This window comes from Haematobia irritans, chromosome 3 (genome assembly GCF_050003625.1).
Source record: "Haematobia irritans isolate KBUSLIRL chromosome 3, ASM5000362v1, whole genome shotgun sequence".
Lineage (NCBI taxonomy): Eukaryota > Metazoa > Arthropoda > Insecta > Diptera > Muscidae > Haematobia > Haematobia irritans.
This window is the reverse complement of record NC_134399.1, coordinates 72,390,264-72,403,991: the sequence shown is the minus strand read 5'-3', so window position 1 is coordinate 72,403,991 and position 13,728 is coordinate 72,390,264. Positions and strand designations below refer to the sequence as shown.

The 13,728-nt window shown below is 34.3% G+C and overlaps 1 protein-coding gene across 1 annotated transcript in view; it reads right to left on the bottom strand.

Annotated features, from left to right (window-relative positions):
* Positions 1-265: 265 nt before the first annotated feature.
* Positions 266-13,728, bottom strand: part of Tbh (Tyramine beta hydroxylase) — a 123,474-nt gene continuing 110,011 nt past the window's right edge. The window contains exons 8-9 of the mRNA XM_075301282.1: positions 8,185-8,372; positions 266-1,280 (exon numbers count right to left, since the gene is read on the bottom strand). Coding sequence (XP_075157397.1) covers positions 980-1,280; positions 8,185-8,372 — 489 coding nt within the window. The 3' untranslated portion in view covers positions 266-979. The remainder of the gene's footprint in view (positions 1,281-8,184; positions 8,373-13,728) is intronic.

The following is a 13,728-nucleotide window of genomic DNA, read 5'->3' as shown; positions in this document are numbered from 1 at the left end:
TGAAATCTTTGAGAACAGTGGCTCAGTGTAATTCACGATGTCTTTATATTCGAAATCTAAAAAAATCTAAAACCATTTGATCAATAAAAATTAAGTTAATAAGAACATGCTTATATTCCACCATGTTCTGACATTCGTAATTGCAAATCACAAGAATTTAGTTTTCTTATAAAGAAAAGAATTGAAATACTATCGAACTTAAATTCAATTTGTATTCGACCATCTTATCAAAGAGAACTATGTTGCCAAAATTTACATCTGTATGTTTTAGGGTTAAGAAAATATCGCCAAACAAAAATTTAGCGATTTCGAATTTCATATTTATTAGATGGTAATTTTGTTACTGAGTTATGCATAAAATAATTTCTAATCTAATCTAATGGTTGTCATCATTAAATCATCGTGATTAATATTTCATCAGGAGCGATATAAAAGTTTTAGTCTTAATAGGAAAAGTTCTGTGTGTCTTTATGAAGACGCTGGATACGGATGATCTAATCTTAGCCAACGAGGAAATCATTTTAAAATATAAATATCCTGTTTAAGATATTACTGAAAAAAAAAATCAAAGATGTCTCCCCAACAATATTTGTTAGCTTGTGACTAACTTCAAAAATTATGGCTGTAATTGAAGTTAGAACATGCAAAACAGAAGCATCATTGTTTCTAATGATTTACATTTTACAAAATGGACTTGGAACTTTTTCAAACAAAACTACATGGATTACAAAATGTTGAAAAAAAGAACATAAAACAAACAACAGACAACAATGGAATATGTTGTTGTTTTTCAACTTAAAACTTTACAAAACAAAAAAAAAATAAAGAAAACAATATGAAAAACAATTCTTATCATTTGTAACTACTTCTAGTTGCTTCTGCTTCATTTTTTTTCTGTTGATCTTCTGTGTATGATGCTATGACGTCCTCCGGACTTTATGGGGCTCAACATTGTAGCAGCAAACATTGACCCTCGTCCTTAGTATATGCACTCACCCAACAAATCGCATTCACCCCTATCCAAGGGTTTCAGCCACAAAGGATTGTAGTTGGGACACACTTTACGATGCATGGGTATTTTGATTTGGATGGGTGTAATGGGAGCACCCTCCCACTCGTAACCATCGAAGCGAAGACCATCGGATTTGTTGCACTGCATACTAAGTGGTTCCTCAATATACATTGTGTACAATTGTTCGACCCGAGGTTGGGTCCACTTGATGCTGCGATAATTCTTCGAACGTGCCCCATTCAAATGTATGTGATGTTGATGCTCCTTCCTGCCGGATGAAGAGATACAGAAAAAGAAGAAATAACAAAAGTACAAAATTAAATCAGTTTTTCAGTATTCAAAATAGTAGGTAGTATAAGCGGAGGATTGCTGGCAATATACACATCAACGTTTTGTAGTTCACTTGTGGCAAACAAGAAACTATGATTTGAATTTACGACTCTCAGGGACAATCATCATCATCGTCGCTTGCATTGCATGATTGGATTTTTGAAGAGTTAATCTTAACTTCAGCAATGTTTTTAAGGAAATTGTCATTCATTTATTTGATTTATTTCAATTGTTTTGTGATTGTGGCTATTATTTATTATTAAATTTGCAAAATCTATTTAATTAACCAAAGTAGTGCTAAGGAATGGAAAATTTAGAGACTTGGTGGTTAGTGTGTTAGGTACATGTGGAGTTACATTCTGAGACATTAGGCTTACATTGTCTATCAGTCCATTCCCTACATAAAATGAATAGAAATTTATATGATGGTGATGGGTTATAATAAGTTTGCTATCCTCTTTGTAGCTCATCGAAATATCAATTTCCAACTATTTAAAGTATATATGTATATTCTTGACAAGTGACAACGTCACCCGTCTGTCAGTATTTTTGTCGTAATCACGCTACTTAAGTAAAGGAGCTATTGTTCTGAAATTGGTCAGAGATTATTATACCCTCCACCATAGGATGGGGGTATACTAACTTTGTCATTCCGTTTGTAACACATCGAAATATTGCTCTAAGACCCCATAAAGTATATATACTCTGGGTCGTGGTGAAATTCTGAGTCGATCTGAGCATGTCCGTCCGTCTGTTGAAATCACGCTAACTTCCGAACGAAACAAGCTATCGACTTGAAACTTGGCACAAGTAGTTGTTATTGATGTAGGTCGGATGGTATTGCAAATGGGCCATATCGGTCCACTTTTACGTATAGCCCCCATATAAACGGATACCCAAATTTGGCTTGCAGACCCTCTAAGAGAAACAAAGTTCTTCCGATCCGCCTGAAATTTGGTACATGGTGTTAGTATATGGTATCTAACAACCATGTCAAAATTGGTCAATAATTATATATAGCCCCCATATAAACCGATCCCCCGATTTGGCTTGCGGAGCCTCTAAGAGAAGCAAATTTCATCCGATCCGGCTGAAATTTGGTACATGATGTAAGTATATGGTTTCTAATGACCATGCAAAAATTGGTCCACATCGGTGCATAATTATATATAGCCCCCATAATAACCGATCCCCCGATTCGGCTTGCGGAGCCTCGAAGAGAAGCAAATTTCATCCGATCCGGCTGAAATTTGGTACATGGTGTAAGTATATGGTTTCTAATGACCATGCAAAAATTGGTCCACATCGGTGCATAATTATATATAGCCCCATATAAACCGATCATCAGATTTGACATCCGGAGCCTCTTGGAAGACCAAAATTCATCTGATTCAGTTGATATTTGGTACGTGGTGTTAATATATGTGGTCCATCTCAGTCCATAATCATATATAGCCCCCATATAAACCGATCCCGAGATTTGGTTTTGGAGCCTCTTGGAGGAGCAAATTTCATCCGAGTCAGTTGAAATTTGGTACATTGTGCTAGTATATGGCCGTTAACAACCATGCCTAACTAGTTCCATATCGGTCTATAGTTATATATAGCCCTCAGATAAATCGATTACCAATCACACAAAAATTGGTCCATGTCAAGTTCATAATTGTATATAGCCCCCATATAAGCGACCCCCATATTTCAATTCTGGCTCCCTACGTACCATGCAAAAGTCCATATCGATTCGTAATTATTTGTAGACTTACCTACACATACCTTTTTTGTCTAATATATACCATGTATGGACTAACTCACAATTTAGAAAACGATTTAAGATACCACAACCCAAGTAATTCGGTTGTGGATGATAGTCTTTCGTAGAAGTTTCTTTCGTAGAAGTTTCCATGGTGGAGGGTACATAAGATTCGGCCTGGCCGAACTTACGGCCATATATACTTGTTTTTTTTTTTTTTTTGCCTGCAGGTCAAGTTACAAGATAAGCTATATCGGTTCAGATTTTGATAAGCCCCCATATTAGCCGTCCTTCTGATTTGGTTCAATGAGCATTTAGACACCGCAACATTTATCCGATTTAAAGAGCAAATCATGACACAAAAAAGTTCTTGTTCGTTTGTAAGACGATTCATTTCTATATTGCAGAACCGAAGATATTTGATAGTGCAACAAAGATAGATAATAACTAAAAAATTACCCTTTACAATCACGGTGCCACAAGAGCCAAAAATAATCTATCAAAATTTGGAGAAAATTTACCAACAAAATCTACCAACCAAAAACAAAACAAACGAACTATTTTGCACAATTTTATTCTTCTAGCCAAAAAGTATTGTCAAAATTTTTTTTACAAGAAATTTTGTTTTGTTTGTTATCTTTGGTTTATTCTTCAATTGTTATTGTTGTTTTGATTTTGTCAAGATTTTATTTCTATAGAAAATTTTCTCAAAATTTTAGTTCTATAGAAAATTTTCTCAAAATTTTATTTCTATAAAAAATTTTGTCACAATTTTATTTCTAGAAAATTTATGAAGTACGTCTTGTAGTTGTAGAGGAATATTTTGCAAAATCTACCAAAACCTCAAAAACTCTACCAATCTACCAAACAGTAAAAAAATCTGCCATTTGTGTAGAATTCTACCAACTGCGGTAACCGTGTTTACAATCGCATAGAGGAAATTGCATTTAATTTTCATTTAAAAAGTTAGGATTTGTTTTCATAATAAAAACGGTTCTCAAAAAAATAACAAATGGTGTTGTTGTTTTCCATATAGTCATTTGTGGTCCTACTTTGAAAACGTCCACCAACATTCGAAATTCCAAAAAGAAAAGTACCACAAAAATGTCGTATAATGATACAACAATTATATACAGCAGTAAGATGGGCCGGGCCGAATCTTAAATACCTATACCATGAATCAAATATAAGAGTTTTCTTTGAAAACTCTTCGTTACTTGATAATATATAAGATTTCAGGCGGTTTGATGACAGATAATCTCCCAAGAAGATCATAGCCCATCTTCGAACTTGGCTTGCGTGGAGACAAAAGAAATCTGTCAGGACGATAGCGCCAACATTGAAGACTGCTCACGAATGGGAATATGCATTTTAAAATTGTGACACAATTTTATTAACAAACAAGTAAGTAAAGTAGAAAGTCGGCGGGGTCGACTATATCATACCCTAAACCACCCTTACTGAATTAGTAATCATAAGCATTTGTGGGGTAGCATTGATATAGGTAAGGGGTACATGTTTATGGGTGCTTTGTCTCAATCTGACTATATCTCATAGTCAGTGTTGCCAGGGAAAATGTTCGGTTTACCCTACAAGGGCAAAAAAAAAATTCCCTACTTTCCCATACATTCCCAAACAATTTTCCCTACAATATTTTCGTTAAATTTAAACAAATTTTACAAAACAAAAATGGTTCTAAGTACTTTATTTTTATCTTAAAACACGAAAATGCAACGTATATAAGCTAGAAAATAAATTTGTATTATCATCACGGTTGCCACAGTTGGTAGAATTCTACCAAAAATAGTATTTTTTTTTGTTAAATCTCTATAGCAATAAAATTTTGGAAATTTCCCTATAGAAATAAAATTTTTATAATAAATTCTATAGAAATAAAATTTTGAGAAAAAAATCCATAGAAATAAAATTTTGAGAAAATTTTTTACAGAAATAATATTTTGAAAAAAAAAATCTATAGAAATACAATTTTGACAACATTTTCTACAGAAATAAAATGTTGACAAAGTTTTCTACAGGAATAAAGTTTTGACTAAAATTGCTATAGAAATATTTGTTTGGTAGATTTGTGGTAATCTTCAAATTTTTTTAGATTTTTTTGGCACGAGTGGTAACTGTTGTTACCACACATTGTTAAAGATCAAGCCTTGCCGGCTTTTAATTTCCTCCTCTAGAGCCACCAAAATGTAAAAATTATTACAAATTGTGTTGAGGGAAAATGTCCCTACATTGTAGCCCTACGTCCCTACAAGACGCTTAATATTAGAAAAACCCTACATATAAGGAATTTCCCCTACTTCAAGCAACACTGGCTGTAGTTGATACTGCACCTACGAGGTTAGTATGTCACTGATATTGAGGTCATTATTAAAAAAAAAGAGAAAATCGCTCAATTAGTGTGGGTAATAAATCCAAATTTGTAAAAATCGAGCAATATTCTTATGTAAGAGCTACAAGTACGTATAAGTACGATCGGCTAGTTCATCAAAATTTGAAATTTGAGTAACATTGGTTAATAAATAATAGTACTATGGCTAAATTTGGGAAAATCGAGCGATGCATAATATTTTGCGGGTTTGATTAATACCACAAAAGGTTATCTTGTTTGAGTAAGATCAGTTAAGAAATGAGGCCTGTATGGTCAAACATAAGGTTATTGGGGCGAATTTTTCAAAATCGGGTGATACATATATGGGACCTATATCTAAATCTGAACTGATTTCGATGATTTTTTGCACATATAGTTAGTGCTATAGAAGACTACATTTAGCCAAATTTGAGTAAGATCGGTTGATAAATAAGGGTTTTATGGTCAAATTTAGAAAAATCGGGCGGTACATATATATGGGAGATATAGCTAAATCGGAACCGATTTCGATGATTTTTTGAACATATAGTAAGTGCTATAGAAGATTATATTTAGCCAACTTTGAGTAAGATCGGTTGATAAATAAAGGTTTTGTGGCCAAATTTGGGAAAATCGGGCGATACATATATATGAGAGCTATATCTAAATCTGCACCGATTTGGATGAAATTTTGCAGACTTGAAGGGCGATTACCTTTTGCCAAATTTGGTGACGATCCGTTTGAAAAAAAAGCGCAACGTGACCCCATTTGTCGAAATCGGGCGATACATATATATGGGAGCTATATCTAAATTTGATCCGATTTCTTCCAAATTCAATACCGTTTGTCCTTGTGTCCAAAAAACTCATTGTACCAAATTTCATCAAAATCGGTTAATAATTGCGACCGGAATCCTGTGAACAACAAATACATGGACAGACGGACGGACACCAAGCGCTAGATCGACTCAGGAGGTGATTCTGAGTCGATCGGTATATATTTTATGGGGTCTAAAATCAATATTTCTGGTAGGCACATTTTTTGGCCGATCAAACTTATTATACCCTGACCGCTATGTGGTTTAGGGTTAGGTTAGGTTAGGTTAGGTTATGTGGCAGACCGATGTATCAGGCTCACTTAGACTATTCAGTCCATTGTGATACCATATTGGTGAACTTCTCTCTTATCACTGAGTGCTGCCCGATTCCATGTTAAGCTCAATGACAAGGGACCTCCTTTTTATAGCCGAGTCCGAACGGCGCTCCACATTGCAGTGAAACCACTTAGAGAAGCTTTGAAACCCTCAGAAATGTCACCAGCATTACTGAGGTGGGATAATCCACCGCTGAAAAACTTTTTGGTGTTCGGTCGTAGCAGGAATCGAACCCACGACCTTGTGTATGCAAGGCGGGCATGCTAACCATTGCACCTCGGTGGCTCCTATAGTTTAGGGTATAAAAACACTAAATCTGAACCGATTTCAATAAAATTTGGCACACTTGACTACCCTACTAATTGTACTCGTAGTGCAAAATTTCAACCAAATTGGGGTAAAACTCTGGTTTCTGGGTCCGTATTAGTCCATATCGGGCGAAAGATATATATGGGAGCTATATCTAAATCTGAACCGATTTCAATTAAATTTGGCACACTTGACTATAGTACTAATTGTTCTTCTTGTGCAAAATTTTAAGCAAATTAGGGTAAAACTCTGGCTTCTGGGGCCATATAAGTCCATATCGAGCGAAAGATATATACGGGAGCTATATCTAAATCAGAACCGATTTCTTCCAAAATCAATAGGGTTCTATTCTGGGCCAAAACACATACTTGTGCCATATTTGAAGTCGATTGGACTAAAACTGCAACCTAGACTTTGATTAAAAAAATGTGTTCACGGACAGACGGACATAGACGACTCAGGAGCCCACCCTGAGCATTTTTGCCAAAGACACCATGTGTCTATCTCGTCTTCTTCTGGGTGTTGCAAACATATGCACTAACTTATATGTTAATACCCTGTTCCACAGTGTGGCGCAGGGTATAAATACAAAAAGCAAACATTGCTATCATACTTAACGAACACTTAGTACAACTCGCCATTATGAAGAAAAGAAAAACGAAACAATTATGACAAAAATAAAAAAGTCCTCTTTACTTCATCGTTTTAGGTAACTTCTTAAAAACATTACGGATAAAGCCCGTCACGAAAATCCCGGGATTTGTCCCGAGTGTTGTTGGTATTCAACAATGGATATAACCTGTACCTAAACATTTTGATCACTTCTCTATGGCCACAAACTCAAAGTGATTTAGGATTAAAAAAAAACACAACAACAACAATTGACATACTATGAAAAGTTTTTTATTTTTCTTAAAACTTCATAAATATGTATAAGACATCATACCCTACAATCTTATACTCGTTAAAATGGCAATGCTAATTTTACTAAAGTCCATAATTCTTATGGCATTCATGTTAATCACTCGCAACAAGATAAAACAGATTTTTCTTAAATGGATCATTTGTTTATATTCATTCTAGCATAAACTACCGAATAACTAAATTCGTAGCTCATTCTAATTTTGTATGTCATTAAATATTCAAGGATTTAGTTTTTTTGTTCTGTTTCTCGCGTGCTATCCACTAGCTCTTCAACAATAAAATCTGCATTTCATAAACTAAAATAAACATTTATAGTCACAACAAAATGAGATACACTTACTTTTTCATATAGATGAAGTAATTCTCCAAAGCATCCTCTGACACTGAGCTCTTGCAGACTTCCAATTTGGTGGCGGGATAGTAATGCATATAATTAACGCACATCTCATCGCTAATGGAGAATCCCCCAAGCGTGGCCTTCTCATAGCCCACGGTGTTGTAATAGCAGGTTGTAACCAGAGCATCGCCCTAGGGTTAAACAGCGTGACATGAAATGAAAGTAAGCAAAATATTTTCCTTAGTTCGTAGTAAAGTGTAAATAAAAAAATATATTTGAATATTTAAGGGATTCTCTGAATACGAAATGCATGAAAAAACATCTTCCTAAATAAAGGCAATGAATATTGACTTCTCCCTATCTCTAGCTTTCTGCTTTGCACTGTATTTAGTCCCCAGGCAAATTAGGATTGCCTTTGCAGATTGCCAGTTTATACAAGTGGCCTTGGCACATTTCCGCCACATTATCATAGATTCGATATTTTTGGGGGTGTAAACGAACACCAATTTTGTTTAGAATTTGCACGGAAGTGCAAAATCGTGTTAGCTTTGTGGGTGTCAAGAGAATTAACAATCAATGGCAGAGAAAATCGTGATAGGAATTGAGATTTATATTAAGCAGTTCGCTGTAAAGTTATGATTTGATTGGAAAGGATTATTTATGCAGGAATCTTTGAAGTATAAAAAGGCGATCACATATAATTTCAAGTGGAATTATTGGCAGCTTTTTCATACAAAAGTAGGATAATATTTGAATACGAGTCTACTAGGGAAATGAGAATATTCTATTTTAAAAAATATTAATAAATCGATTTTTCAAGATTTTAAAAAGGGAAGTAATCAAATTTTGGTCGGTTTATAGATTTATTGATTTTGTTGAGTTGAAAAAGTCTACCTTCGACTTTTGCCATTATTGACAATTTTCAATTTTGGTCACCGTCAAAATTCCTTTATTCGATTTTGCCTAGCCCAAAGTTCGAGTAGTCGAATTTCTAAAAAATCGAATATCGCAAAATCAAAAAGTCAATTTTTTTTTGACAAAAGCCAATTAGTCGATAATTCGACTTTCGAGTTTGTATCCTAAATGTCCTCCTTAGTACATCATAAGTCAAGATATGAGAAATTACATTTTACACCACTACGTGGTCAGGGTATAATAACTATCTTCTGCCAAAAATGTAATACCGCCTGAGTCGATCTAGTCCTTGGTGTCCGTCTGTCCATGTACTTGTTGCTCACAAGATTCCGGTCACAATTATTGACCAATATTGATGCAATTTGATCTATAGTGTTTCTTCGGTACAAGGACGAAACGTTAAATTACACACCATGCGTTAATCCGTGCGTTGATGGAAGGGTTGATTTCTGTTTGCGGCTGACTATTCGAGCTTTTGATGTCAAAGAGAAATTTCAACTCTTCAATCATCGGACGCATTGAACGCATGGTATGTAATTCTACCTGAACGCTTTTGAATTTGGAAATAACCGATTCGTTTTTCGATCGTTTTCAAATTTGTCACAAAGTAAATCTATTCAGCATTCTTTAAGCCTTAAAATTTTGACAAAATTGTCTATAAAAAAAATTGATAACATTTTCTATAGAAATAAAATTTTCACAAAATTTTCTATAGAAATAAAATTTTTATGACATTTTCTATAGAAAAAAAAAAATCTATAGAAATAAAATTTTGCAAATTTTTTTTTTAAATGTTGACAAAATTTCCTATAGAAATAAAATTTTGGTAGATTATTTTTGGCGATATGGACAAATTTTTGTGTGATTGGCGATCGGCTACATATAACTATAGACCGATCAATTTTTATATGGCTGTTAGCGGCCGTATACTAGCTCAATGTACCAAATTTCAACCGAATCGGATGAAATTTGCTCTTCCAAGAGGGATCGGTTTATATGGGGGCTATATATATTTCTGGACCGATATGGACAAATTTTTGCATGGTTGTTACATATGATATACTAGCACCTCGTACTTCGTATTTCAGCTTGTTTCGTTTGGAAGTTAGCGTGATTTCAACAGACGGACGGACTGACGGATATGCTTAGATCGACTCAGAATTTCACCATGACCCAGAATATATACTTTATGGGGTCTTAGAGCAATATTTCGATGTGTTACAAACCGATTGACTAGGTTAATATACCCCCATCCTATGGTGGAGCGTATAATGAAAATTTATCACAAAAAAAAAAAAAATAAATAAATAATATCAATTAATTTTTTAATTGACTTTGGTGATTGATACTTTCGTTTCTGTGATCGAAGACATTTCAATTAAAATTTAATTGGATCAATAAATTTCGTGATTGAATCTAAAAATTATTTTTTGTTTTTTTTTTTTTTGTGTATAGATCGCCCCGATTTTCACAAACTTGACTATATTACCTACACCAATTGCCGCTACCACCTACAGGTGTAATAAATTTGTGCGTTAATGCGTGCCAAACTGGGTTCAAATCGGTTAAAATTTAGATATAGCTCACATATATATGTGATAAAGATTACGCAACCGTAATTTAGGATGCGCAATTTATACAATATTAAGGAAAATTTTCTCTAAATAATGAAATTTTAATTAAAAGAAAGCTTATAATCTTTGCTTTAAGAATTATTTATTTAAATTTAGGACGCAACTTTTTAAAGTCGTATGTCTTTGAACTAACGTAAAATTTCTTTAAAGTAAAGAAAAACATTTTTGATTTAATGAATCCATCCTTAAATTAACTGGAACATTGAATCTTTAGATTTTAGATAAAACCGCTTCATATATAGGCTAAGACTTTTTTGAGGATTTTGTGCCTTTGGTTCAATGTTTTTTGGTTATAAGAAAACATTTTTTACTTTGAAGTCTGTATCTATCTATCTATCTATCTATCTATCTATCTATCTTCTATATATATAAATTTCAATCTATGTTTGTTTATTTGTTTGATAGTTTGTTTGTTTGTATGTTCCGAGTTGGCTCCGAAACAGCTGAACCGATTTACTTGAAACTTTCAGAGATCGTAGGGGGCGTTCATGTGGTGAAAATAGTGGACGCCATTTTTTGACACCTGGTTAGACCAAAGTTGACCGATTTGCTTGAAATTTTCATTGAAGATTGCGGTTGGCATCTAGACAAAGATCCGCTACTTTATATTTCTATATTTGATGGCGGAGGGGAACCTCCCCTTTGTTCGACTTTTTTTAAAGTACAGTGAAAAAACTAAAATTATCTAAATTATCTGAGATTTACAGAGAACATGCGGTGAGGTTATGGAATTAATATGGGGTACCTGAAGATTTCATATGTGGACGGGGAGGGGGACCTCCCCTTTGCCCTACCTTTTGAAACTTGCAACAAAATGATGCGATTTGATTGAAATTTTCATTGAATGTTGAGGTTGGGATCTAGACAAAAATGCGCTATATTATTTTTCGATATTTGGTCGGGGAGAGGGACCACCCCTTTGCCCGACTTTTTAAGTACAGTGAAAACAAAACTAAACTAAATTTTACGGAAAAAATGGGTGAGGTTATGAAATTTATGTCAGGTTCCTGATTTTTTTAATAAAAATAAAAGGGCATAGGGGGACATCCGCTTCTCTTAAGTACATACAGAGAGACAATTAAACTTTACCGAGTTACTTGAAATTAACAGAGGACTGGGGAGAGGTTACGATATTAATAGTTGATACCTGATTTTGTGATATTTGGACGGGAGAGAGGCCGCCCCTTTAGGCTTATACTTTGCTTGACATTTTCTGGGACGTTTACAAAATATACGCTACATCACTTTTCGATATTTAGTCGGGGAGGAGGTCCTCCTCTAAAACTGAAAAAACAAAAAAAATTCACAAGTTTTCTTGAAATTTACAAAGGCAGTGGGGGACCTTCCTTGCCCCACACTTGAAGGAAAGTTTCAAGAATTTTCAGGGAAGGTTAGGGGTGCTATTCACTACGGTATTTGTCGATATTATATCGGGGAAAATGACGTCCCTTTAAAACAATAGAGCAAAATTTAAACATCTCCGATCTACTTGAAATTTACAGGGAACGTGGGAGGACGTGATTAAATTTATACATGATTTTTAAATAAGTATAGGATTTTTCGATATCTGGTTGGGGAAGGGGAAAATTGAAATAAACTTTGTCGATTTACTTCGATAGAATTTATAGGGACCATTGAGTAGTTGTGAAATTAATATAGAGTACGTGATAGCCCGATATCAGGTCGGAGTGGAGCGAAGGTGTAGCGAGGGTTCCCTCTTGTCCTTTTTTTTATTAAATTTAAAGTAGAGGGTTGTCCGTAAATGGGAACTCGGTACATAATTTTATGATTTTTGCACAGGCTTCTGCCAGACTTCTTTTTAGTAAAGAACCTAAATTTACATGAAATTGGCAGGCAACGTAGAAGGTGCATCATTTTCCAACATTTTAGCAAATGTTAATGTGGTAAAATTTGTTACTACTTTTGCTTTTTCCGATTTATTGGATGGGAAACAGTAATTCTTTGTAACATATGTTATTATAATATAGTGTTTAATTTTCAGATATGTTGAGGAGAAGGATACCTTTCCTTGACAAACCTTTCCCGCAGCGAAGCGGGCCGGGTTACCCTAGTCTGTTATAATTTGAATTTTTAAACTGACATTTGTTTGTACGTGAATATTTTTACTAATAAATCGCAAAAAGAGAATAAAAATTCACAAATAACATACGTGTGCAAATTTTAATTTTATTGATCCTAAATTTAAAGCTACACATACATGTCCCTAAAAATGTCCTTATTTTAAAGAATCCGCATCTTTGGCTCGGAATCAATACCAAAATCCTAAACTTTTTTTGCGTGTACGCCTGATTTGGGGTTTAAATTTAAATAGAACTCCATATATCTGTTCTTTTGATTTACGCAAATATGGGGCCCCACGAAAAAACGACCCAACAAATTAAAGACCCAAAGAGAAAACGAAACGAAACGTTTATACATATAACAAACACAAATATCTTTGGGATTTTATTTAATTTTTTTGGACCTTTGTTTAATTTTCAAGATTGGTTTTTTTTTATAATAAAATAACGTCCAAAAAATATAATTGGGGCGTTATTTTACGTAAATGTTTGATTGGCCAAAAATGACTAAAGTTTTTCCCTTAGAAAAAAATGGAGTGATTTTTCCTTGCAACAGCAAAACTGCATCGCCTATGATTTAGTATCGCCTATGATTTTGTTCCAAAAGGAAATATTATGAAATTTTGCAGTTACAAGGAGAAAATCACGCAATATGATCGAGAGTCTTTAATTATATATTTTGGATTTATTATACCCTCCACCATAGGATGGGGGGTATATTAACTTTGTCATTCCATTTGTAACACATCGAAATATCGATCTAAGGCCCCATAAAGTATATATATACTGGGTCGTGGTGAAATTCTGAGTCGATCTGAGCATGTCCGTCCGTCCGACCGTCTGTTGAAATCACGCTAACTTCCGAACGAAACAAGCTATCGACCTGAAACTTGGCACAAGTAGTTGTTATTGATGTA